Source organism: Perca flavescens, chromosome 4 (assembly GCF_004354835.1).
Source record: "Perca flavescens isolate YP-PL-M2 chromosome 4, PFLA_1.0, whole genome shotgun sequence".
In the NCBI taxonomy this organism is placed as follows: Eukaryota; Metazoa; Chordata; class Actinopteri; order Perciformes; family Percidae; genus Perca; species Perca flavescens.
Window position 1 is genome coordinate 29,445,614 of NC_041334.1, and position 26,465 is coordinate 29,472,078.

General features: G+C 39.1%; 3 protein-coding genes across 6 annotated transcripts in view; all 3 read left to right on the plus strand.

Annotated features, from left to right (window-relative positions):
- acap3b (ArfGAP with coiled-coil, ankyrin repeat and PH domains 3b) overlaps positions 1-10,624 on the plus strand; it is a 59,014-nt gene extending 48,390 nt beyond the window's left edge. Inside the window, exons 16-26 of one of the 4 annotated variants that reach the window (XM_028576403.1) lie at positions 493-562; positions 723-817; positions 1,111-1,331; positions 1,457-1,549; positions 1,767-1,868; positions 2,474-2,697; positions 3,141-3,250; positions 3,951-4,061; positions 4,885-4,946; positions 8,222-8,271; positions 9,914-10,624. In XM_028576403.1, the coding sequence (XP_028432204.1) occupies positions 493-562; positions 723-817; positions 1,111-1,331; positions 1,457-1,549; positions 1,767-1,868; positions 2,474-2,697; positions 3,141-3,250; positions 3,951-4,061; positions 4,885-4,946; positions 8,222-8,271; positions 9,914-9,982 (1,207 nt within the window). In that variant the 3' untranslated portion in view covers positions 9,983-10,624. Of the gene's footprint in view, positions 1-492; positions 563-722; positions 818-1,110; positions 1,332-1,456; positions 1,550-1,766; positions 1,869-2,473; positions 2,698-3,140; positions 3,251-3,950; positions 4,062-4,884; positions 7,604-8,221; positions 8,272-9,913 lie in introns of those variants that run through there. The other 3 variants (XM_028576404.1, XM_028576405.1, XM_028576406.1) reach the window with 3 other exon arrangements.
- A 2,134-nt stretch (positions 10,625-12,758) lies between these two features.
- On the plus strand, positions 12,759-23,332 carry ube2j2 (ubiquitin-conjugating enzyme E2, J2 (UBC6 homolog, yeast)). The gene is made up of 7 exons (XM_028575536.1): positions 12,759-12,931; positions 15,643-15,773; positions 19,239-19,279; positions 19,428-19,530; positions 20,571-20,709; positions 20,802-20,882; positions 20,979-23,332. The coding sequence occupies exons 2-7, from the start codon at positions 15,643-15,645 to the stop codon at positions 21,267-21,269; spliced, it is 786 nt and encodes a 261-aa protein (XP_028431337.1). The 5' UTR covers positions 12,759-12,931; the 3' UTR covers positions 21,270-23,332.
- A 103-nt stretch (positions 23,333-23,435) lies between these two features.
- Positions 23,436-25,976, plus strand: LOC114554009 (RING finger protein 208). Its single transcript, XM_028575537.1, has 3 exons — positions 23,436-23,720; positions 23,870-24,256; positions 25,373-25,976. The coding sequence occupies exons 2-3, from the start codon at positions 23,934-23,936 to the stop codon at positions 25,449-25,451; spliced, it is 402 nt and encodes a 133-aa protein (XP_028431338.1). The 5' UTR covers positions 23,436-23,720; positions 23,870-23,933; the 3' UTR covers positions 25,452-25,976.
- Positions 25,977-26,465: the final 489 nt, after the last annotated feature.

Here is a 26,465-nt window from a genome sequence, read left to right on the forward strand (position 1 = left end):
AGTCTATACATTGTTTTTTGAGAAAAGCATTGCATATATATATATATATATATATATATATAACATTGCAGTTGTGTCCTCTGATATGCTCGTGTTTGTCAAACACAGTTCCACTTTCCATTACATCAACTCATCAATCAAAGCGCTATTGTGATAGAAAAGATACAGCGACAGTTATCCAGATATCCACTAGATGTAGTTAAGAAATGTGGATGTGTGAAACTGATATTTTATGGAAAAAACAAGGCAACGATCTGCAAACTGGATTTAAAGTCACCAGTGTCCAATGTTGAAGTAATTAGAGAAGGCTGTTTTTAGTTTAGCTCTTGAGACTTTCAGTCTTTTAAGTGTAAAGAGACAGAAAATGTTTGCCTCTTCATGCAGTTGTGATAAAAGGGGGAAAGAGTAAAAATGTGCTGAAATCTTGCGGTTAGATAGAAACTCTCCTTACACTTTCTTAATAGAATCTCTTTTTCTTCCTGTTACTTTCAGGAGTTTAGGCGTCCATTGCTCTAAAGTGCGTTCACTGACGTTAGACTCATGGGAGCCAGAACTACTTAAGGTGCGTATCCCCAACACATTTTTCCTACAGCTTCTTCTCTCTCCCACTAGAGGCATTGCATTTATTATTCCTTAAGTGCATTGCAAAAGAATTTGAACTACTCTTTTTTTATGTCTCTGTCTTCCATCTTTGTCCTCCTTCCTTATTCTCTCATGTTTAGCTGATGTGTGAATTGGGGAACACTGTGATCAACCATATTTATGAGGGAGCCTGCGAGGAGCTGGGAGCAAAAAAACCTGGACCTTCCAATTCAAGGTGAGTCTTTTACTCCAAGAGGAGCGTTTGACAAGGGAAAGATCATTTAAGCAAAAAGGAAAGAAAAACATGTTCTACTGTACATATCATTGTTAGATGATGTTTGCTATTGGTTTAATGCCCCTCTTAAGTCAGTTAGGTTAAATCTTATCTGTATGGTGTCTCGTAATACCTGTCTCTCAGTTTCCACCATCTTATTTTTACTACATGACTCAATCAAATCTACAACCAATTATCTGTATGTCATGTCTCCAATTATCTAAAATTGTCAGTTTGTGATCATCTACTTTCAGACAGGAAAAAGAGACCTGGATAAAGTCTAAGTACGTGGAGAAACGCTTCCTGAAGAAAATAAGTGGGAGCGAGGCATTGGTGGAGGGTGAAAGGAAGTCCCGGCCCTGGACCGTGAAGAAGTGCCGGCGACACAACAGCTCTGTTCGGGTCCCCAACAAGGCCCGCAGGAAATACCATTGCTACGAGCCGGGCAGCGCTTCACCTGCAAACCTCTCAGCTGGTCAGTGCAGAGAAATAACTTTTCTGTAGTAGCACAAGGCTCATAAAATCAAGATATTTGTATATAGAGTCTACTAATACACTCTGCCCAGACTGAAATCTTGTGATGTTTTGTCCTTTTGGCAGCAGCTGCAGCAAAGTTTCGCCGGGACTCCCTGTTCTGTCCAGATGAGCTGGATTCACTATTTTCCTACTTTGACACTGGCTCTGGTCCTCGCAGTAAGTCTACTACACAGCCAATACATACAGGCACACTGCACTTGTAAGATTACTATAGATTTTCACCAAGATGCAGGTAAGATTTCCTTAATGTGACAAAAGAACTCACAAACTGAGAAAGTTTTTATTGCAATTTCTGACATGGTTTCTATCATTCGCCCAGTCCTACCAGTTGTGCTGTGTAACAATTAACGTGTCCGTGGCTTGGCGATGCTTGGCCCCGCAGGTCTTAGCAGCGACAGCGGTCTGGGAGGAAGTACTGATGGCAGCACAGACATCCTGGTTTTTGGCTCCGTGGTGGACAGTGTCACAGAAGAAGGTATGTGTGTTGTGTTTTATGGTAAAGGAGAAAAACGGATGTCAATAACAGTTACAGTAAACTCATTTACGACTGGAGGAAAAGCTCCTATATCCTCCCAATCACTGTGCAATGTATCAGTAATGCAATTACATTGTGTTACATTTGCTTGTATTATGTTTTACATTTCATGTATAGTTTAATGTCAAAACGTGAAACTAACTGCTGCCCTACCTAAAACAAAGTTGGCTTAAAGATGTGATGTCCATCCAATCTATCCAAGAGGTCCAAGAGAAGATCCATTCAAACAGCCTAAAATATTCTCTGGTTCACTGAAAGTGGGCACAGATTCTTACCTTGGGGACAATATAATTAGGATGAATTGTAAGAAACCGGAAATAATCAATCAATGTTAGTTGTTGGCAGATGTAGCGATTTGTTTTTGACATTACATCAAATTGGCATTGTGTGTTGACAGGAATTGTTTAAAGGACATGAGCAGCCTAAACAATTAACATAAAGAACACTGATATATCATCTCCTAAGTTAAACCACTACATTCCTGTTAACATCATTGCTCTTTCTTTCCATCATTGCCATTGTCCTTTTACCTTACCTACCCTCAGAGGAGGAGTCAGAGGAGTCCTCCAGTGGTGAGGTGGAGATTGAACAGGAAGTGTCTTCGGACCCCGAAGACCCGAGGGAGCTCCACCCTGGGGCGCTCCTCCACCGATCCTCCCGTCTACACAACCTGCCACTCATGGCGGAGGCATTAGCACACGGTGCGGACGTGCACGCTGCAAGTGAGGAGGAGGAGGGCAGAACGCCACTCATTCAGGCCGTGGTCGGGGTGAGACTGTTTGTTCAGCCTGTTAGAGCATCTTAGATTTAGCTGGAAGTTTGAGGGGTGTAAACACAAAGTAATTTAGACGGCACCTTTTATTTGATTTAACTGCCAAATCTATTGTTAAGATACTACATCCTTATGACTGGGACTGGGTTAAATATTAAAAACGGATAATCTGATGAAGATGCCAGACCAAGATTTTATGTGAGCATCAACACAGCTATAAACATCCACAGCCATAAGCGATTAAAAACAAGGTAAAAATCTGCTGAACATAATGGCTGCTGGTATGAATCCCTCCCCCTCCCCTTGAGTAGGGGAAAACAAAACCTGTTAAAAGCTAAACAAACTAAGAGGCACTAACTGGCTTCAGTAATGTTAAAATACCAATAACTAGACTTCTCATAGCAAAGGAACTCCTATAAACAACTCTGTCTCTCTATCAGGGCTCTCTGATAGCTTGTGAGTTCCTGCTACAGAACGGAGCCGATGTGAACCAGAGGGACATGCGAGGCAGAGGCCCTCTGCACCATGCCACCTACCTGGGACACACTGGGTAAGGAATGCCTCAAAGTGGGAGGACATTTTTACGAGTAGTCTGCTTCCCATTCTGCTTCTTTGTGACTCCTGATTCAAGTTCCAGCTTGAATGTAATGAAAATTAAAGACAGGCCTTAACCTTTCAGACGTAGTCAGTGAAATCCCTCAGGTGTATGAGCTAACCATTTTTCTCTGCAACACATACTGAAATTACTCACAGCCATATTTTTTACAGGTCATGATTCTTGATCTTCCTTTTCTTATAAATGGAACATGTGTAGCGTTAGCAATTAAAAACTGGACAAATATCACTCTGCCAAAAACAAAAATATTTTTGTGCCGCTCTCTTTGAGAACGCACATTCGTGTAAAGTCTTGTCTCGCTGACAGAGTGGGCCCCACAGAACAGCATCTTTAGTAATGATTTTAAAATCTCTTTGGGATTTCTTAAATTGCTCATGAAAGCATGTCTGTAACTGGAGACTAAAGCATGGAGTAGAAAGACAAACACATGATAAAAAGATAGTTTGCCTAACTAGGCATCCATCCACACCCATCAGTTTATCTGCCCTCTTGATCTGTTTGATATCTATTCCACATGCATCTTTTCTCCTATTAAAGAATATCTTTCACATTTCAGCTTTCACAGTGTGTATGGTGGTGTCTGTCCCTCTGTATTCAGCTCTTTTTTTGTGTGTCTGCGTCTTGTTTTGTACAGTCAAGTGTGTCTGTTCCTGAAGAGAGGAGCATCACAGACAGAGGTGGATGAGCAGGGCCATGACCCCCTAAGCATCGCTGTCCAGGCTGCCAACGCAGACATCGTCACCCTGTGAGTGATCCTAATTCTGTTTATAACAAAGATACTTATGAACAACTTCCTAATAAAAAAATGTACAGTATACATTGCTGGTTGAAATAAGTCATTGGCTAATCATAAGTAGCTGATCCTTTGTTCCAACAAGTAACAAGCTGCCCCCAACACCACAAAATATTCAGCAAACAATTTCATTTAATTAGGTCAATTGGGGCCCGAGTGACTTTTGTAGGATTAACCCAATATTTTGAAATTGGAAATCCTTTATTGTGGTTTTTCAAATATTAAAGTTAACATTCCATGTTAGCGATAACACACACTAAAGCATTAGACTGCTTGGAACGCACTAAAAATGATAAAACAAACAAAATAATCTTCACTTAAAGTATTCTAACTGGAGCTTTCAACTGAGATGTGGTTGAAAGCCCCGGAAGTTAAAGAACAAACCTTCACATTTAAAGATCTAAAAGTTGTTAAATAGGATTGAATTATGTTTTAATTATGAAGGGTGATGGTTAATTGTATACCTCATTGTTGTCTTTACTCTCTCTTTCCTTCCCTCCCTCCCTCCCTCCCTCCCTCCTTCCCTCCCTCCCTCCTTCCCTCCCTCACTCCTCTCGTCCTCGTCTCTCCATTGGGGTTAATCTTTATCACCTCACCACATTTCCATTTTCACGTTCTCATCCCACCTTAACATCTTCATCTTTTCATTGCTTATTCCTTTCTCACCTGCCTTTTGTCCTCTTACTATCCCATTTCTCATTTCTACTTCCATGTGTGTCCCCTCGGTTCTATCACTTGTCTCCCTCTGCCTATGTCTTTTTCTTCTCTCCTCCAGATTGCGTCTTGCCCGGATGAATGAGGAGATGCGAGAGGCGGAGGCTCCCTTGGGTCAACCAGGTCAATATCCCAGCAGCAGCCCCACTGAGCAGCAGTATAGGAAGTGCATCCAGGAATTCATCTGCCTCACCATAGAAGAGTGCTAGTGGTCACTTCTGTATCCAGGAGCAAAGCTTGTGCTCTCTCTCTCTCTATATATATACAGTATATTCCTCCTGAATGGGAACCTAACTAATTGTGTAGACTAAGTTGCCCGTAGACACTGATCTCAAGTCTGTTACTTACGTAGACCTATGCTTACGGGCAACTTCTTAGGAATGTCTGAGGAGAGAGGAGTGTACCACTTGCGCAATATGGGGGTGTGTTGTGTAAAAGGGAGGGAGCCCCTGATGGACCTTTTTTTAACTCTACTGACAATACAGTCACCACCTCCATTTTTCTGCATCACCACTATGTTTCTGCTTGCCATTACTCTGCAACATCCACGCTATGCCAACTACATGACACACAGTAAAAATGACATCTGCTTCTTGGTGTTTTGCTAACAGGGTTTTCCTCTAACTTATAATGTGGTTTAACCTGTGGTGTGGGGGTGTGGGTTTACTGTTGCCTAACAGCTCTTACCTCTCTCTAAGACTCTCGCTGCATTAACCCCCCTACACTTTATATCTATCCAGACCATCTGTGTGACATTCAATGTACCCATCTCTTCTTAATTGGAGATGTAAATATACGTACTTAGAAGTTATATGGGTAATCTTTAAACTATGTGCTGTGGCATGAGGTGAAAAAATGGTATTTGTTCCATTATGTAAAGAAAAAGAGTAACTGACAAGCTGCAATAGAGGCAGGGTAGTTTACTGTGTATAAAGAGTGATCAGGAAGGGAAATCTAATGTAAAACTGTGACAAAAATACTGAAGGGCTTGTGGAGAAGAGACCCTTGCCTGCTTTGTAAGATACTTTGTGAGTGAGTGAGTGAGTGAGTGAGTGAGTGAGTGAGTGGACAGGGGAGTATATGAGTGATGGTGTGTCAAAGAATACTGAGAGACAGAGTTAAATAATATGATATGGTACATTATGTAAAGTTAAAAAAAACTGCACTTTTCCCATCTACAATATTATAATTTTTCATTCAGTTAGTTTTTACATTGTTCTTGTCTTGTCAAGTTATTGTCTATCTATCTATTTTCTATTCTATCATTTTATTTATGTTTATCTTCCCCAGAGGACCAGTGCAATGCATTCTTGGGTGCAGTATAAATCTGCATTTATGTTATTGATTGTCTTTTTAATCTGAAAGCATTACTTGGAATTCATGACAGAAAGTCTTTAGATTAAATTATGTATTAGCACTCATAAAAGACATTTTGCATTCACTTTCCCTTTGGAACGGCCTTACATTGCTATAATTATTTACATTCAAACACACCACTGAAAGAGATTTTAGTAGCTTATCTGTGGAAGTTCTAGTTACAGTGTTTCATTTTTTCAAATTAATTGCAGTCATTCGTTGTTTACTATGTGAGGATGAGGAATTATCGTGATGTGCAGACAAAGCAGAGCAGCAAGAAGTGAGGAAGTATATAAAACTGGATTTACGTCTCATCCTTAAACAACTCGTCTGTTCACTTCCTTAAAAAACAAACAAATGTGAATCATGACACCTTCATTTTGTTGTAAATACTAATCTATGTTACAGTATCTGTGGTGAGATAAAGGAGCACATTTCTTTAGAACAGTTTAGATACTTTTGGGGTAAAAGGACTTGTATATCTGGCGTCCCTCACTGGCCAGTGCTTGCTGTATTCTCTGCATGCTTTGCCAGAATTGATTTTGGGAGGTTCAACATTGTTTGCATTCTGAGCATGATAAAATATTTTCCTATGGTTTGATCACGCTGTGCAGTGCAGTCCTGTGAAATAAGCATGTACCATCATAACCCCTCTGGTGTCAGAAATGTCTTTCTTTTTGCACCTCTGTGCCATTCGTCCATCCACGGACCAAACCTGTGGTGACTTCCTCATTCCTCTCTTTTTTGGTTTCCACAAAAGCTTACAAATAGTGTTTTTTATGTTGTGGTTTATTTTCCTTTACCAAAGACTTTTTAAAGGGAAAGTGTCTGACATTGTTGTATGATATCACAGTTTTTTTTTTTTTAACTGAAACTGTTCAGAGTAGATACAGCATAGTTTTGCCATGCTTTGTGAAGTGACAGAGTGGTAGAAACACTGTTGGTGAACTCACATGTTGATAAGAGGTTACAGAAATGTGACAGAGATTTTGATATGGCAGGTGCTGATCTGCAATAGTTCAATGTACTGCAAGTAGAACCAGGTGATGTGAAGCTACTGTGACCAAACTGTTTAGAGCCCTCGCTCTAGAAGAAGTATTAAATGTTGTGTCTATTGTGTGTGTTTACATAGGAGTGGTTAAAGGTGCTGTTCAAAGCAAACCTGCTGTAAATAGTACACTTGTGTATTTCAACTTAACGCCAACTTCCTGCCTCTCAGCATTCTATCATGGATCCTGACTGTCTGATCTGGTTTATGTTTTTATTTTTATTTTCTCTTCCAAAAAACAACCTTGGAGAAGTTCTTCTGTTCACTGATGTTTGGATATCTTTGGAATACTTTCTTCTTTGTCTTTAGAAGCACTGAGGGGAAAAAAAGAAAACAAAATGCATTCAATAAATCTGAGAAACTCTTGATGAACTAACCCTGCTTCCTGCTTGTTGCTCTCATTGCTGTTTCCTGTTTCATCACTTGTGCATAACATTCTCTCAACATTGCAGCAATATGTTTGAAAAGGTCTACAGAAAATAGTTGCTCCAATGATCAATTGATAAAACGCGTATTGTTTTCATTTGATGAAATACAGTATAGCTATGTAGAAACGTTGTCAGATGTTGGGAGAATGCTATTTTTTTGACAATCTGGTCTAGTATGTCTTTTGGTCTATAACAAACTTTTGGGTAGCACTTGGCTTATTCAGAGCAATGGTTTCATGATAACATAATACAGTATAAGGTATACACTTGGACATCTCCAGACTGCCAGCTCAATGTCAACACACTTTTTAGTGTTTAGGGTCTTATGTGTTTCAAACAGTAACTCCGTTTTCTAGCCTGCAGCAGCAACAACATGCCTTGAATAACTCAGTGTCTCCAGTGTGTAAAACATGTTATTTCACAAGCATTGTTACACCATCGCAGAAATGTTTTTTTTCTCACATGCCAGAAATGTCTAATTGCTCGATTTACCCTTCAGGCAAACAGCACATGTCCACTTGAGGATATAAACACTGACTGACATATCATTGCTTTTGTTACCACAGGGGTTGCCACGGGCAGCGGGAGAGTTAAACCCAAGGATGTTCGGGATAGAGTGAGTGAAGCATCCTGGGCCGTCTTACTAAGGGAGTAGTGTGATACTGTGATTCTCTCTGCTCTGGTGGCTGTGGGTTTTTTTCTATTGCACACACACTCTCTGGGGAAATATTTGCAGCTTTCTTGATGTTGGGAACTTTTTTTTAGTTTCCTGGGGTGCACTGAGCCATTCAGTACACAGAAATCTTCTGTGGAGGTGTATTGTTTCTAGAACCCAGCTATAATGCGGCATTCACGTACATTTGGAAATATATGTACACGAATATGTAGTGCACACTCCCAAAATGTTCAAACATTCAATGTATATATACAAAGACAATGGGTAAGTACAGTACACTTCATATTATGAAATGTCAGTTTGTATATTAAGCACATAAATCCAAGTATAACTTGGTTGTGACTTGATATGTACGAAAGGAAAAAGGATCCCAGGAGTATGTGGGAGTGAAATGGACAGGATGCTCACCGCTCTTTCCCTGCAAGTTCCTGATTTTCTGTTCTGCAAACTAACCGAGACTCCCATGTAGAAGGGGAAGTATTTACTTAGTTAAACAAAAGACGCTTTATAGAAGAAAGAGTAACTTATAGTACATCAAGGAATGGCTGCCTAGGTACCACCTAGGTCAGGGCTGTAGTACTTGAGTCCAGACTCGAGATGCTTTTCTGTTGTCTCGTCCTAGACTCGTTGGTATTTGGACTCGGACTTGTCTCGGACTCGGCCATTGGACTTGCCAAATATTCTAGTTGGTCTCGACCGAGTCCAGCACTATATGATTTTGTTCAAAAGTAACTTCCTCCTTCAAAACAAAACCATTGATGAAGCGCGCTCGTTCAGAAAACAGGTATTAGTTTAATTCAAAATCCATCTAGAATGGGCATCGAGATTGGTCGCCTGGTATACACCTGGCTGCATCATACAACTCAATCATCAGGTATCAATCGTTTTCATTTTGTACTATGAATTCTTCAGGACAAGTCATAAGTTCAAGAATGGGAACTTTTCCATTTTGTATTTTAAGTAAATAATATGGCCTAATCTGATCCTATAGTGTGTTACTTTGCACTTGCTTTTGGATTATTATAAATAATAAAGCAAAATTGTCGTCTTAAAGTAGAAGATTTACTGTCTCTCACATCACATAAATTATAAACAGGTAAGTAAGTGGTCTTAAAGAGGATTCTTTTTTTTTCTGTCTCGGTATTGACTGTCTCTCATTTGGACTCGGTCTTGACTTGGACTCAAACTTTTTTGGACTCAGCCTTGACTTGGACTTGAACCTCTTTGGACTTGGTCTTGACTCGGTTTCAGTCCTGGTCTTGGACTTGTCTACAGCCCTGACCTAGCTGGACTGAGGAACTTCACTCCATCTTGAGGCCATGCTTTTGGGGGCTTTGCTCTTTCGTGGAGAGGTTTATCTGCTCTATCTTTCTTCATGAATGGTGAAAAGTGGTTATTGGAGATTGCTGTATTTGCTGGCTTATTGCCTTTATGTCATGTTGTCATTAAACAAGTGTGGGTGTGTTACTCACTGGTGTTAAAGGTAAGCAAAAAACAGTAGATTGGTTACTGCAGTCTCCACAGTGCCCTGCAGTGGGACAAAGCCCCCATGCCAAATTGACTTTAGTATTCCCTGTTGCAGGTGACATCTACTGTGTTGGTGTCTTTCGCGAGTTTTCTCTCCTCGCATCTCTCCAGCCCGAGAAGTTGAGGAGAAGGAGCATACAGTTCAGTCGTTGCAAGAAGCCACAGTGACCAATGAGAACGTTTCAGTCACTTCGGAATCAAGAGGGAGGCAGCCACATGCCATTAAAGAGACGCTTTGATGCTGGGGAGTGAGTGCTGCAGGTGGAAGCAAATGATCAAAACCCTGCAGGCAGTTAAATAGGCTGTACTCAATATTCAGAGCATTAATATAAAAGTACACAAATATTTGCTTTGTAAAGACATAGTGGAGTAATGGCGTCCTGAGCAGAGAATGAAGTCACACGCCCTCTGTGTGTTTAAATCCGAGCTTCTCTGTTCTTTGTTTTGATAGCCGGTCCGGCTGCGAGTTTCAGTATTGACCACTATTGACCAGTTAGGAACAGTCTGTGAGATCCATGTGGAGACAATTCCAAACCACTTTTTTTTTCGTCTGTATATGGAGTACAGCCCCTTTGAAGCTATTTTATACCAGATAATTGTTCTCAATTGCTCTTGTAAATATGTTTAGTCAAGGTCATGATAATAAATCTTGTCATATCTAAATATTATATGGTTCAAACTGTTCCTTTGCACAGGTGTTGTAGATATAATCTTAAATTTTGGATATTGTAATATAAGTGTTGTCTCTTCCTGGTTTTAAAGGTTGAATTACAGCAAAGTGATGTAATTTTCTGAACTTACCAGACTGTTATAGCTGTTTTATTATTTGCCGTTACCCACTTAGTCATTATATCCATATTACTGATGATTATTTATCAAAAATAACATTGTAAATATGTAAATAATTTGTGAAATCACCAATAGGCAACCCTACAATATCACCGCAATATCGACATTGATGTATTTAGTTAAAAATATCTTGACATTTGATTTTTTCCATATTGCCCAGCTCTAATCTCCAGGCCCAAGCCAAAATAACCCTGGTATATTTTTTAGACATAGAAAAAGCATGCTGCACTAACACAAAAATCTCTTCCGGGTAGACAAATGACAGTCAATTTTTCTGCTTATTTTCTGTACTTTGTTGCTTTGCTAGCATAAGATACATCTGGATTCAATAATGTACAATTTAAGACATTAATTTATATGTTAATATATCACTGTTGTATCTCTCTTGTCTGTCTGATTTTAATTGCTGCTATATGCCATAATACTGAATCTATTTGGAATTCTGCATAATAAATATTGCTTAATGTAGTAGAATTAGTTCTTACATATTAAGTTCAGGCAAAATTTAAAAAATACAATTATTTTCTGCAATAGCCTATAAATGCACAATTGATATCATCTTCATGGTTAAACGCATGATTGTTCTTGGAGCTATAATAATCTATAATATTTTTGTTTTGTTTTATTTTTGTTCATTCTAGACAGGCACAGTTGTCTTATGCTCATCAGGCCTACTTTGAATAGAACAGTATTGATGGATTGGTATGGTAGAGAAATACAAGAAATATAAAGACAACACAATTGCCTCTTTTACCATAGGTTACTTACAATTAAGCAAGTCCAGTTCTACGGCGAAATGTGTCCCTCGAGATCTTTTATGATATGTGTTAGTCAGTTTGTCTGCTTGACAGTCCCATTTTGCAGCAATACAATTGAAGTGAGATGAACAAACAGAGAAATGTATCTTTTTAGATGAAACAGATGTTGACAAAGTTTCCTTTTGGGGACATAATTTGAAGTTGGAAAAAAGGTAATGAATTGGAATATATCGCAGAATATTGCAATATGTTTGAAATCGCAATAATATCCTATCGTGATGACATCGTATTGTAAGGCCTCTGGTGATTCCCACCCCTAATTAAAATAGAACAAAGTAGAGCAAAGGTCACAGTCAAGTTAGTTTTATGAGGGATATGAACAAATAGCCATACATTTAAATTAATTTGTGGCTTCTGAATAGCTGTATTTATTTGACAACTTTTTAGATTATTATTCTACAATTCCAAGCAAAACACGGGCAATCAGCTCAATGTAATTGATGCATTGCTGTAGTTTAAATTCCCCACCCATAGCCTAGTTAAGAGCTACTTTCACCTGATTCTACAACCAGCTGAAACAATTGTTTGAAAATGTGTCAGTAGCTAAGATTAATCAGTGACATTTGTGAAGAACAAGCATTTGCTGGATACAACTTCTTGAATGAGTTGTTGCTGCTTGTCTATGTATCATGAGATACCTTTTGTATCATTGTAAGTTGACTGCTTTTGGGACTTTTGATTTAAAGTCAAATTCTGACCAACACCTCGCAACTCTTTTGGCATTTTACAGATTAAAGGGTTTAAGCAAGTCCAGTTCTACGGCGAAATGTGTCCCTCCCTACTCTGCCTTAACCCTCCGCAGCGCGGTGGAGGTAGGTCTGGCAATGCGAGCTACTACCATAAACCTAACCAAAGAGCAGGCAACGAGTAAACAATCAGAAGGAGAGAGCGGGTCATGCCTTCCCCATGCCTTCGCCATCCTAGGAAAATAAACTTGCCATCCCGGAATGGCAAGTCTGAGTGACATGTCACATATATTGTTTTATATCAGCTTGTTGAAAACATGATTATGGTCCCAGTAGACACGTACGGCTTTGCAATGTGTCAGGCGTGTATTGGTTATTAATTTGACTACAAATGTAAGTACGGGTATTAATGACTATAAAGACTTATCTCCCAGACTAACAGTAGGCTATACTTAAACATTATCGTACTGTTCGAAAGATTATAATTAGGCATTATATTTCAGATCAGCTGGTGACAGTGATGCGCTTTTAAGTTATCTTTTCAACCGCTATAACACAAAGAAGAAGAATAAAACCGGAAGCGTCATTTTTTCTCCTGCTGGCGATAGCTAAAGCTACGTTGGTGTCATCGTCTTATCGGTTTGGGGGTTGACAACAGAAACAGCAGCCTTATTTCGTGTAGAGCCACAAAGACCAATTTTAACTGGACTCTCTGGAGAGGTATGTCTTTTTGCCGTCTAGTTTGTAAATGTTAGAGATGTGTGGGTCAGCTCTCGGTTGTAACAAAACTGTTTGTGCTAGCCGCCGCTAACGCTAGCTAGGTAGCCAAAACATAGTTCCGGCCTACGTAGGCTAACATTAGCTAGCCTTTAGTAGCCAACACAGTAACGTCACACGCCATATAATAATAACGTACATACAGACAGGACTTGACACACCAGTTGTACTTGCTAGCTTTATTTAGCCTGCCTGGGCGGACAGTATTGATTCGCTGTGATTAATAAAAGTCGGGCAGTCACATATGATGTCATTCTGCAGTTTGAAGTTGATCAGCAGTGTGTTGTTTACAGTAACGTTAGGTGGTTGGGTAACTGTCTGATATCGAGCTAACGTATCGATCTGTTAGGTTAGCGAGCTAGAGATTTATCAGTATTGTAGCTAGCTTGTCAAGGAACGTTAGCTGATTAGCCTCAGCTAACATAAACTGCGTTAACGATAACTAAGTAACATAGCCTGTTATTTATTAGGAAGTGACGTCGCTGACATAATTTTAACAGTTACTGTACAACTAGACTCGTTTTGCCAGACCCTCCTCCACAGCTACTGTACAACTCATTAGCGTTCTATTGTCAGCTAGCCAAATGACACTAGTCAGCAGACAATGTGGTGCAGTTGGGTGATAGAGAAGCTATCTTGAGTTCAATGGGCTGAGAAGCAAGGAAAGTTAAAAGTAGCGTTACATTTAAATCCACTTCGTGTTTCCCATACATCTAGCGGTATGATTTCAAAAATATTAGGACTTGCATGTTTCCATATTAAATAATAATACTTTAACTCCACTATGTTTTAAAATTAAATAATGTACTTTTTTTACTTGACTAGGCATGGCAAGTTTATTTGTATACTATGGGGATTTTACTATAATTAGAAAACAATATAGGTTAAAAAGATATGGTTAAAATTAGGGGTGGGGGGAAAAAGTCGATACAGCATAGTATCGCAATATTGTATCGATACACATACGCCAAGTATCGATCTTTTATGATATGTGTTAGTCAGTTTGTCTGCTTGACAGTCCCATTTTGCAGCAATACAATTGAAGTGAGATGAACAAACAGAGAAATGTATCTTTTTTGATGAAACAGATGTTGACAAAGTTTCCTTTTGGGGACATAATTTGAAGTTGGAAAAAAGGTAATGAATTGGAATATATCGCAGAATATTGCAATATGTTTGAAATCGCAATAATATCGTATCGTGATGATATCGTATTGTAAGGCCTCTGGTGATTCCCACCCCTAATTAAAATAGAACAAAGTAGAGCAAAGGTCACAGTCAAGTTAGTTTTATGAGGGATATGAACAAATAGCCATACATTTAAATTAATTTGTGGCTTCTGAATAGCTGTATTTATTTGACAACTTTTTAGATTATTATTCTACAATTCCAAGCAAAACACGGGCAATCAGCTCAATGTAATTGATGCATTGCTGTAGTTTAAATTCCCCACCCATAGCCTAGTTAAGAGCTACTTTCACCTGATTCTACAACCAGCTGAAACAATTGTTTGAAAATTTGTCAGTAGCTAAGATTAATCAGTGACATTTGTGAAGAACAAGCATTTGCTGGATACAACTTCTTGAATGAGTTGTTGCTGCTTGTCTATGTATCATGAGATACCTTTTGTATCATTGTAAGTTGACTGCTTTTGGGACTTTTAATTTAAAGTCAAATTCTGAGCAACACCTCGCAACTCTTTTGGCATTTTACAGATTATAGGGTTCAACATTAACAAATGCATAGGCATACTCACATTGATAATGCAATCTTTAAAAATGAACCAGAAACGCAAAAGGTGTACTATGGAAAAAAACAAAAAGCAACGAAAACTTAGGCGTGAATGCAAGCAGGAGTTTAAGTGGCTAGAATGTGCTGCCCACTATTGTGTGTGCCAGCAGTTAAGTCTAGTTCGTTTTTCATTGTTTTTTAACCCTAGATTTAAAAAAAAATGATTGGTCAGTTGATCATTAGTTGCCATCTAAGATTAAAATAAATAAAAATATTTCACTACTTATTAATGGACTGGTCTTCAGAATGACCCCTAATTAGTTACCATCATTAGGGTTTTTAACCCCAATCTCTACCAAGCACCCACTAATTGCCATCAACAATCATGCGACAGTTAGGTTTTCTCATCTGCTCCACTTGAAGTGTAGTAACGTTTTGCAAACTTCAGTTGAAGCTTTCCACTGGCCAATATGATTTATCACAATATGTTATACACAATCCTCATTGCTGGCAATCCTACCAATGATTCATGTCTGTGTAACTGTAGAGGAAATTATTTCTAAAATAAAAAATATTTTTCAGATATCCATAGTCAGACCTGTATTTATTCTATGTATTTTCAAGTGTCACCAAATTTCATCAACAACTGAGACAAAGCAGTGTTTAAACAGTCTGAGCCTATTGAAGACACACATCATGAACACTATACCATCAGTCAAATGCAAAACAGATGTAAACTGGGAAAGCGCTAAATTCCCAGAAAGCAGAACAGTTCCAGAATTGAAATATCTGCACTAAAGCGATGCTACACTTTGACCTAGTATTGCAAGGGAATATAACCTGATAGTGGTGCCTCTGTGTATCAGTAACACATTTCAAGATACCAACTCAAGTCTTTTTTTGCATATCCTCTAAATCCTCAGATGAACAGCAACGGGAATAAGAGAGCTCCAACCACAGCCACGCAGCGACTTAAGCAGGATTACCTCAGGATAAAAAAAGACCCTGTGCCTTACATCTGTGCAGAACCTCTACCCTCCAACATCCTAGAATGGTAAGTTCTTAATCCTGGCAAGGCCCACAGTCAGGAATCATCATCACCAAGGCAGTACATTGCATTTCAGTGCTCTAAGGCTGTGTTCACACTTGCCGTCTTTTTTGACAAGAAAAAGTTGGCTACGGTATCCTAGCTAGAGCACTATGTGGAGCGGTGCTAACGTTAGATAAAACAAAGTGAGTTCCCTGTACAGGGAGCACCCGGTCATATCATAACCCGCTGTGCTCCGACTCCATTTTTTTTTTTTTTTTTCTTGTTATGAAAACAACAGGTCTGGCTACTCCGCTTGTCATTAGTCGGCTGTCAAAAAAAACGCTTGACGTAGGGTGTTTGTTTTGTTTAGTTTTTTCCAGAAAAGTTTAACTTTTTTCAACTTTAAAAAAGCGCTCGCCACTTTTTTGACAGGGTTTACTCCATAGGATTATAATATAAAACAGACGCTGGCAGCTTAAAAAAAAGGACGCCAAGTGTGAACATAGCCTAACTTGGACTTTTTTTTAATGTTATTAGCAGAGTTTAAATGGTGAATGAACTCTATATACCTTACTGGAAAAAAGCACTATACATGTTGACTCTGATTCACAAACATTCACACACTGATGGCGGGGGGAGCTGCAATGCAAGGCGCTGGCAACTTGGGGTTCAGTTTGCGGACTTGCCAGAGCCAGAGATCGAACCGCCAACCTTGTGATTAATGGACGACCCGCTGTACCTCCTCCTGAACCCAATATGTTATATAAAGTTTTAAAGCTGATTGTTTCCCAAGAGGATTTATAAAATAACAAAAGAAAACCACAGTTGTTTTAACTAAATATTTTATTTTTTTCTGACTTTTATCTTAATGTATTTGTTTTTTGGTACTGGAAACTTTGCACTGTATTTACACTGGTTTTGCTTTATCTACACATCTATCTCTGAGACTGTGAGATGTGCCCACAACAGTGAACCGTAACAAAAATTCAACAGTAACATGCCTATGCAGATTTAGTGGTGACATAATATTATTAACTGTGTGATACAAACTATTTCTTCAGTAGAAAGTAGTTCCTAAAAAAAAAAAAAAGATAATCAGCATGTTTTTATTAAGAAGATGACCTCCAGCAGAGCATTTTATAACAATACAAGTCGTAAGCGTCTTCCACCGTTAATCCGTTGGCTTTCTTCCCGGTTTGCTGTTGTCATTCCTGTCAAACAGCCATTAATTTACATGCTAGCTACACCTTAATTATACCTGAACCTTCAACAACAACTTGTGAGTTTCCTACAGATGACAGCACACCTAAGTCATGGCAATGTTTTTTGGGGCAGAGAACATGACCTAGTATCTGTTTTGATATATAAATAAATACACCCCAAGCGTATTATTTTTGAATCTTATATTTGACCTTGCTGTTAAGGTCCTTTCATACGTAGTCCGAAATCTTCGTAAGCGTTTTTTCGTATGTGTCTTCCTAAAACTTTGTCACAAAGAAACCTTGCACACTGCTTATTAAGTAATTGTTGCGAAAGATTTTGCAAAAAACAATACAAAATGTGACCCTGCTTTTGCTCTGCCTCTCTCTCCTTCTTCCTCCTTTCATCCCTGTTGACAGTTGCCTTTTCTTTTTTTTTTTTTTTTAAAGATTAGTTTTTTGGGCATTCTAGGCCTTTAATTATAGGACAGCTGAAGAAGTGAAAGGGGAGAGAGAGGGGGAATGACATGCAGCAAAGGTCCGCAGGCCGGAATCGAACCCGGGTCCACTGCGTCGAGGTGTAAACCTCTACATATGGCCGCCCGCTCTACCAACTGAGCTATCTGGGCGCCTGACAGTTGCCTTTTCTATTCTATTCTTTTCTATTCAACAATTTGAAAACCTGTTTATTGGCATTTCTTTAAACCAATCCCAATTGCAACGGCACCTCTGTAAAATAGCTTCGAAAAGGAACTTGTTTAGGTGGATTGTTTACATTCAAAGGTTGTTTTTTAGTCGTGTGACAGCAAACTCAGATTGGACAGTCTAGTCTAGCTAACTGTCGGGATTTACCCTGCAGAGATCTGAGGAGCAGTTAACCATAGTCCTCATAAATCCACCGGAGTTTAAAATGTCAACACAAAGAAAGCGAGGGACATCCGGACGAAATGAGGGACATCCGTCAGAATTTCAATCCAGGAAATTAAACGTCTTCTAAAAGATAAGATAAATAACCAGATGGGTCTGGTTGAGGTCAGAAACCTCTTTTACAAGGTAACCAAATCATCAAACCTTGTAGAACAAAACAAAGCCAGTCAAACTGATAAAACAGATAACAATACTTAAATGGCTGAAATGAGCTAAAAACAGATACAATTTAAATTTGGCCAGAGATTTCACATTAATAAAAGGAATAATAGCCTTGCATGTCTCCAACATGTGGCATGCGTATAATTATGCTTTTCCTTCTGTTGCTGTTTCAAGTCTTTCAGTATTTTTCATTTCTAGCCATGCTTTACAGAAACTGCAGATAGACTTCATGTGATCATAAAGCATATATCAAGATTTTGGTTCTGTCCCAAACTAAAGACATTCTGGGAAGAGGTATTTGATGCTCTTAAAGAGGTCGTCCAACAGGATATACCTCGAGATCCCACTGTGGCTCTATTGGAAGTGATACCTAAAGGATTGAATGGAAGGTCTGAGAAATATCTTTTAAACATATTACTTACAGCAGCATTGAAGTGTATAACTATTAGATGGTTGAAACCAACCCCCCCTTCATATAATACATGGATCCAGAAGGTTTGGGACCTCTATCAGATGGAGCACATTACATTTTTATTAAGGCTCCAAAAGTCCATCTTTACTAAGCAGTGGAGTCCTGTAGTATCTTTACTAATGCAATAAGACTGATTAGCCTTCCCCCTCCACTATCTTTATTCTTATTTTATTTTATTTTTGCCAGTTTACTGACAGCTCATCTGTATGTGCGCTTGTGCATATATGAATATCTGAATGTGCATTTTTGATTTAATATATTTTATGTGTACAACTGGGAGTGGATATATGTATTTGTTTTTGCTTTGTTTCTATTTGTTTGTCTTACTTGCTTATAATCTTAATTTGGATATAATGTGCACAATTGTTGCTTACAGCTGGATAGAGAAGAGTGTATATACTGGAATGTTGCTAAAAACCCAATAAAAAATAAATTCAAAAAAAAATAAACATATCAAGGTCCTTGGGACATTGCAGCTTTCTGATATGCATCTTAACCAGGACACTCCTGGAAAAGATTGTTTGACAAGGAGGAAAAGTAGCAAAAAAGAATTTAAAGAGACACTAATGTGAAGTAGAGTCAGTAGAGTTTAATTCTAGGCCATTGCTAGCAGGTCTAGAGGATGGATATTTAACCAAAAATTCTTTGTTTGAAATATAATATAATGAAATATGTTATTTTAAAATTTGGAAAATGTAGCACTAACAGAAATCTTTCCTGTTTTCTTAGGCACTATGTAGTCAGAGGTCCTGAGAAAACTCCATATGAAGGTAAAACTAAAAGTTGGCACGCATCTACTCTAGTAGCTTTTGTTCATTGGTACATTGTTGGCAAGTTGATTCCTGCTGATCTTTGTGGTAAGTGTTAAATTTTTTTTAATCTTCACACGTTATGTGATGTCATGTCTGTTTTTCCTAGGAGGATATTATCATGGAAAACTCATATTTCCTCGGGAATTTCCTTTTAAACCACCAAGTATCTATATGATAACACCAAATGGGAGATTTAAGTGTAATACAAGGTAAGAATGTGGTTTATAATTCATAAATTGAATGAGATTTAAAGCTTTAGTGTGTAACGTTTTGATATTAATGAACGTCCGTTACATTCAAGCCATTGCCAAATGAGTTGCTACAAAGCTAATTAAGACTATCAGCTCCACACAACTCTGGATTTCTCAGTATGACTATGTTGAGATTGTGTCGTCTGGTAGGGCTGCACGATATGACCTAAAATCACGATTAATTGCACATTTTACCTCTAACGATTTTTGTGATTCGACAACAGACACTGCATTTTTTTTAATTACAAAAAGAGTTTTAAAAAACGTCTTTTACATGATAAAAATGTAAATAGGCTATACTGTACAATCTATTTCTTAACTGCTAATTAACTTGTTAGTCCTAACTTTGAACCAGCAAGTTGCGTTTTAAAGGAACACACCGACTTATTGGAAATTTAGTTTATTCACCGTAACCCCCAGAGTTACACAAGTTGATACATACCAAAGAATTTCTAATAAGGGAAGAAGTTCCACTCTCTTGTTACTTCCGGCTTCTGAACTGGTTGCAGTTCCACCAGAGTTCCATATAGGGGGCGCTCACAGGCCAGTGCAGAATGAATGGGACTTTATGGAGCTATACCCCTCAAAATCCACTTTTCTCAGGATATAATTTTTTGTCTAGTAATTTGAATGTTGCATTCAAAAGGAGAGGCAAAGAAAATACACACTGCTGGGTGTTAGATTTTTTGAAAGTCGCTTTTTTGTTCTAAAAAGCCTTTTAAAATGTCAATGACATTATACACATACGGCCAGAGATACTGCTTTACGGCAAGCTCTGAGTCACTTCCTTTTTTCTCTCGAGGCATCGACAACACAGCTAACAGGTTAGGCTCTCCCTGTCATTAAACATGGGTTATAGGGGCGACAGAAACTATGCATTATAGCTTTAAGGATTTAAATAGTTTTTTTATTTTTATTATTTTGGTCATTTTATGTATTATTACCGTGGTGTTGTCTATTTGATTTTTTTAATGTAACTTTACTTGTTTCCTCCACAGGTTATGTTTGTCCATCACAGACTTCCATCCAGACACGTGGAACCCTGCGTGGTCCGTCTCCACCATCCTCACAGGTCTGCTCAGCTTCATGGTGGAGAAAGGCCCCACCCTCGGCAGCATTGAGACCTCGGACTACACAGTGAGTGTAAACAAAATGACCAGTGTACAGCACATAGTGATAAATCACCTGTGATGTCACAAATATTTGATGTGCTTTTTATTCCCCCCCAGAAAAGACAGTTGTCAGCCCAAAGCCTGGCCTTCAACCTCAAGGATAAAGTGTTCTGTGAGCTGTTTCCTGATGTAGTCGATGTATGTACGAAAGGGTTCTCTAACTTCTTGTCTCTCCTCCTTCTCTCCTCTTTTTGTTGGCCTGATAATCTCCCATTTCTTTCCTTCCCTCCGCAGGAGATGAAGCAGAAACAGAAGGCCCAGGAGGAGTTAAGTGCCCGCACTCAGCCCCTCCCCTTACCCGATGTGGTACCCGACGGTGACCCTCAGCACGCCCACTATGGCCTCCCCGCCCTCAATGGAGGTCCCGCCCCCCTCGGGGGTGCAAACCACGCCCCCGGCTTGCAGCAGGCCAATCGCAACCATGGACTTCTAGGTGGGGCTCTTGCCAACCTCTTTGTGATTGTAGGCTTTGCGGCATTTGCCTATACAGTCAAGTACGTGCTGAGGAGCATAGCCCAGGAGTGAGAGGACCCGGTGTTGTAAGGCGGCGCTCCTCCCTCCCCCCCCCTGCCCCCCCCCTACAGGTGAGCCAGCTAGTGGACTCCACATTCTACAAACACTACGTGGGGGAGGGATGTTCAGTCCTGGGTTAAACCCCTCCACAACCACCACCACCACCACTACCACCACTACCATGGACTTTGGAAGACAGCAACTCAAAGCCCACCCACCCAGGAAGGATTGAGAGGAGGGGGAGGGGGAGGGGGAGTGGACGGGAGTGGCATTAGGGCTGGGGGATTGGAGGGGCTTATTAAAACGGTTGCGATTCACTGTGTTTCAGTGGTTTATGTCAGCAGTAGGAATAAACTTGGCTCATGGGTTATGGAAGAGTGTAGAACTGAGGACATGGTTTGTTGCACTGTGCTGAAGCCAGTTCCCAACAACAGAAAGATGCTAAATATCATAAAACATTAATGATAAAAGCTTATGTTTCTTAAACATTTAAGTAGGTAGTTCACAAAGAAGGTGTTGCCCTTCCCATCACTGCTACAAGTATTTCCCTTCCTGGTTATTCATCATGTCGTAGAGACTCCTCAGGGTATAACTTGATGATGCTGTTGTTCCAAAATCAAGAGAAAAGGAGTGCCATGAAGACCAGGTGGGTAGTTCTCCTAATTAATGTTGTCTTTGACCAAATTTGAACCACGGTTTTGGGAATCGCAGTCGGTGTTTGCATTGGAGTCAGTTTTCTTTGTTATGCCTTTCCATGTAGTAGCATCAAGGCGAGACGTTTCTAAGACGTAACCTGTGCTGCAGCTCAATAACTGGTTTCTCTACCAACAATTATCTGCCTTCACTAAATCACACGCATCTGAGTAAAGGTGGAATGTGTTGATCTCCAGATAAAATAGAAAATTCAATCATACAGACACTCATGATATTACACATGTGTCGTAACATGCTGATTGACCATAAAATTGAATTGTTACATTCCTACCCCTGTCAAAGGTTGGCATGCTCAAGATCTTGAAGTTGTGCCAAGAATATGCCTGTGTATTGATTGCACAAATGGAAGCTCAACCGCCTCGTGTTCCATGTAAGGTTAACAGAAGTTTTATGACCTGATCTATGACCTGTGAAAGGTCAAAGCTCATAAAACTCACTGACAGAGACGGCATACAACTGCTAAACTAAATCTTAACCCAGCAAAAAGTACACAACAGTGTGATAAAAGTAGAACTTTGTGCACTTGTCCTTTTTATGTGTATTTCATTGATAGGATCTATTTTCTGCAGTAAAGCGTAACCGCTGAGGCATCACAGGCCGAGCAAACGGCGCAGAAAGTCGTCTTACAAAGTCATCAACCGTATTGACAAGTGTATTTATATCTGTATCTCAATTAATATATACATAAAACGCATCAAACTTGGCCTGTCGGTCTGTGAAAGAGCTACTGCTACGTGGTCAGAGTCCAGGCGTGCTCTCCTGTCAGGCCATGAGCCAAGCAGTGAGCCCAGGGTCTGCACACAAGTAAATAAAGACCAGTACCTTCCTTAAATTGGCTTAGCTGACCAGTATAGCAGCACTCTATATAGGTCCAAGTGAAGAGACACATGAAGAGAACTGACACTTTTGTTTCTGTATTTTATTTTCTATTTGATCTTTTTTTTCTTTTTTGTTCTCTTATTTATAGAAACAGCCTTGGGTTTATCTGTAATCATTCTAAGGAAACGTCTATTTTTTGCCAAGCAGGGCAGTGCGGGCAAACGCAAGCACAGACTTGCCTCGGCCTCGGCTCACGTAACTGCTGATAATTTACTGTTGTGCATTGCATTTAGTGAAGATGGTTCTACTGTGTATCGGTTTCAACAGAAACATTTGTCTGAAAGCAGAAGATTTGCCTTTCTATAGCTCTTTTTATGGCATCATCTTAAAAAAAAAAGACGAACTGATGATGATGGGAGTGCGTTTGTGTGATCATACAGCAAATGCCCAAATTTCCATGCTTCAGTTAATCTTGTGTGACATTGTATGTTTTCATAGTAAATGCAAATAAATTACCCTGCTTGGCAGGGCGTTTTAGGAAACCTTCCTTTTTAATCTGACTCTGTGACAAATCGTACTTTTAATATGTCCATAAACATTTTAGCGAGTTGTTGTATAACGAGGTCAGAGATTTTATTTTCTTATAATAAAAACGTAATTTCAATCAAATCGAGATTGCTCACGAAGGCTACAATGTTTTCATCATAAAGCAGTGGAATTTATGCGCTCGTGTTACTTGTGTGACATTCATAGTGGAGTTCCACAGAACTTGTTTACCTTGCCGGTGCTTCTTTGGAAATGGTTGAACCTGCACGCGACGTCACCCTCTACAGGAATACTTAAAGAGCTCCCGGAGCGAGGCAATCCTCAGTCAGCACAGCAGACGCACTGCCTTCAGTAGTAAAGCAGTCAATAACACCAATACTCAAAGTAAGTCTTTTTCTAAAAGTGCTCCTAGATGTGTTTTGTATTGTTGTATTTTATTGTAAACATATATCAGGAAAATAATTTCTTCATCTGTCTGATATTGAATATTTAATTTTTTTTTTTTACTGATTTCTTTTTGTCATGTGCTGCAGGTGGTCTTATAGATACACTCTGATTCCAGTCTGTGCTACATCCTCTCTCCACCATCCAGCCACCATGTTCATCACCGAAGAGCTCGAGTGTGTCGTTTGCTGCTACGATTACTCCCGCAGCGACCGGGTCCCGCGGGTCCTCCACTGCAGCCACACCTTCTGCGCCCTCTGCCTGGAGAAAATGTCCAGACTGGCTGGGCCCATCCGCTGCGTCTCCTGCCCTCTGTGCCGCTGGATTACCTGCACCCCGGTCAGCCTGACCCTGTCCGGGGCCCTGTGGGTCAACACGGAGATCTGGGACCAGATTCCAGACGAGCAGCAGGGGGGGATGCAAGACGCTGTGGAGGATTTAAACATCACAAAGACCCAGCTCATTAAGATAACACTGTAAGTGTACGTTTTAGTTTTGAAAAATACCTTCTGGTTAAATCCTTTCCTGTAACTTACTTAAGTAATGAATGCTCTTCCTAGCGGGGGTATTCTGTCGATAGAAAAATCATCTTCTATTCCAAGATGCGTTAGGTTAGATTCTCATTTGATGATAAATGGTGCTAACATTTTGAATGTTAAACGCAACAACAAACACATACTGAACGTAATGCATTTCATGAAAGACGGAAATTACTCCTAGAGGAAATTTTTAGTGGCACTGATTGCCAAAGGGCATAGCTATTACCATTTAATTTCTGTATTATCTATAAGATAAGAGAACACGTCAACATTTTACACAAGATATATCCTACAAAGCCACATCTTTCTAAATTCTTAAATATTGAAAACAAATGCAGTTTTTGCAACGATGACCCAGAATCTGTAACCCATTTATTTTACCATTATATACATTCAATTACTTTTTGGACTCAAATTATGATTTATATTTCAATATATACATTATATACAATATCAAAATGATATATTACATTACATTATATATTGTGTAAAACCAATCATAATATCAAAATTGAATGTAAAAATATCTTTTATTTTGAACATGAGAATTTGAAGATTGGATTCATTGTCAAGCTTTATCTGGCAAATTTGACTTACACGAATGCAAAACAACAAATGTTACCCCCCAATTTTCCTGCTTTTTTATGTGAATTCAAGAAATATATTATATAAGTCTCTCAAACTTCTAGACACTAAAAAGAAGTAACAAAACTGTCATACTGTATGGGGAACTTTTAAAAGAGTAATGTATATTCTTTTTGTCTCATTGTAATTCTATATTGTTTAATCATCCCCCCCTTACATATTTTTAGTTATTAACACTTTATTTCTTTAAAGTCATATTGTTTCTCTAAATGAGTATCTTGAGTACGTTTCTGAAATGTTGTATTTTTTAAGTAATGTGAAGAAAAAATAATCCACTAAGTGTATCCTCAGTTGTTATTCTAATAGATTATGGCTGTAAGAGAAACTTGTAGCTGCAGTGTAATTTTATGCAAGCCTTATATCTAAACAAATCTCTCTCTCTTTCTCTCTCTGTCCATCCCTCTTTAGCCCTGATTCAAGACGCTCTCGTTTCATCTCTAAAGTCCAAAAAATGTTCAGCTGTGGGCTGGGCATGGACGCCTGCTGACAGTTTAACAGCAGAGGAGATGGAGACGTTTAACTTGACCGACCACTGTAGCAGTGCGTCTACAGCGCAGGATGCCATGCACTTTGCAGGACCAGAGCCAACTTGCTAACGCACAGACAATCAGGCGGCCTGCGCCTCGGACCTGAAGAACTTTGTGTGATTGTGTGTTTTGTAGGTGTTTATTCCCTTTTAGGTGATATATTTATTTTTTTAAGGAAATGGTTTAGAACAATCATCTCAAGGCTCTTTATCATAATTGATGAGAGCCTCACACTGAACTCTGAAGTGGTTTTCAAACTGGAAGTTTTGTTCTGTGAATTTGTTATGTTTAAGAGTAATTGTGAAATATCAACAAATCAATATTCAATCAATCCTGGTTTGTTTCCCAAAGCTGACTTGTATACCCAGTTAAAGTGTGTTTTAAGTGTGAAGAGCTTATTCTGATTCAAATGATATTTATATTTACTAGGGATGCACCGATACGGTATCCGATACCGTTGTTGAATTAATAATAAACTGTATACCTTCCACCTTCTACCTTCCTTCCACCATGTGGAAGAGACTAAAGGCACCAGACTTTCCTAAATAATCACTTTCCTAACTAAGACAAAATAACATTGATGTAATGTATTGAATTCTTATTTATTTGTTATTTAAAAAAACAATTGTGCATTAAAATTGAAAATAGAATGTAATCAAACTTCTTAAAATAAATAAAATGTAGCAGCACTCTTTGGCTCACTCCATGCTTAAAGGAATACACCACCGTTTGTTGAAATAGTGCTTATCATGATCTACCCTGGCTGTAGATAGGTGGGCCAATGCATTTTTTGTCTCAGTGCAAGTAATTAAGTTGTTTTTTTGTCTTTTGTTGGCTTTTACTCACAACATGCTAACGGGCAACATAGGATTCCATTCACTACGCTAAGCTAACTAGCAGCGGCGCAGCCAGTGTTGCACCGGACTAAAACAATGCATGCACACAAAAAAAATCATCTCTGTTGCTTTTTTTTT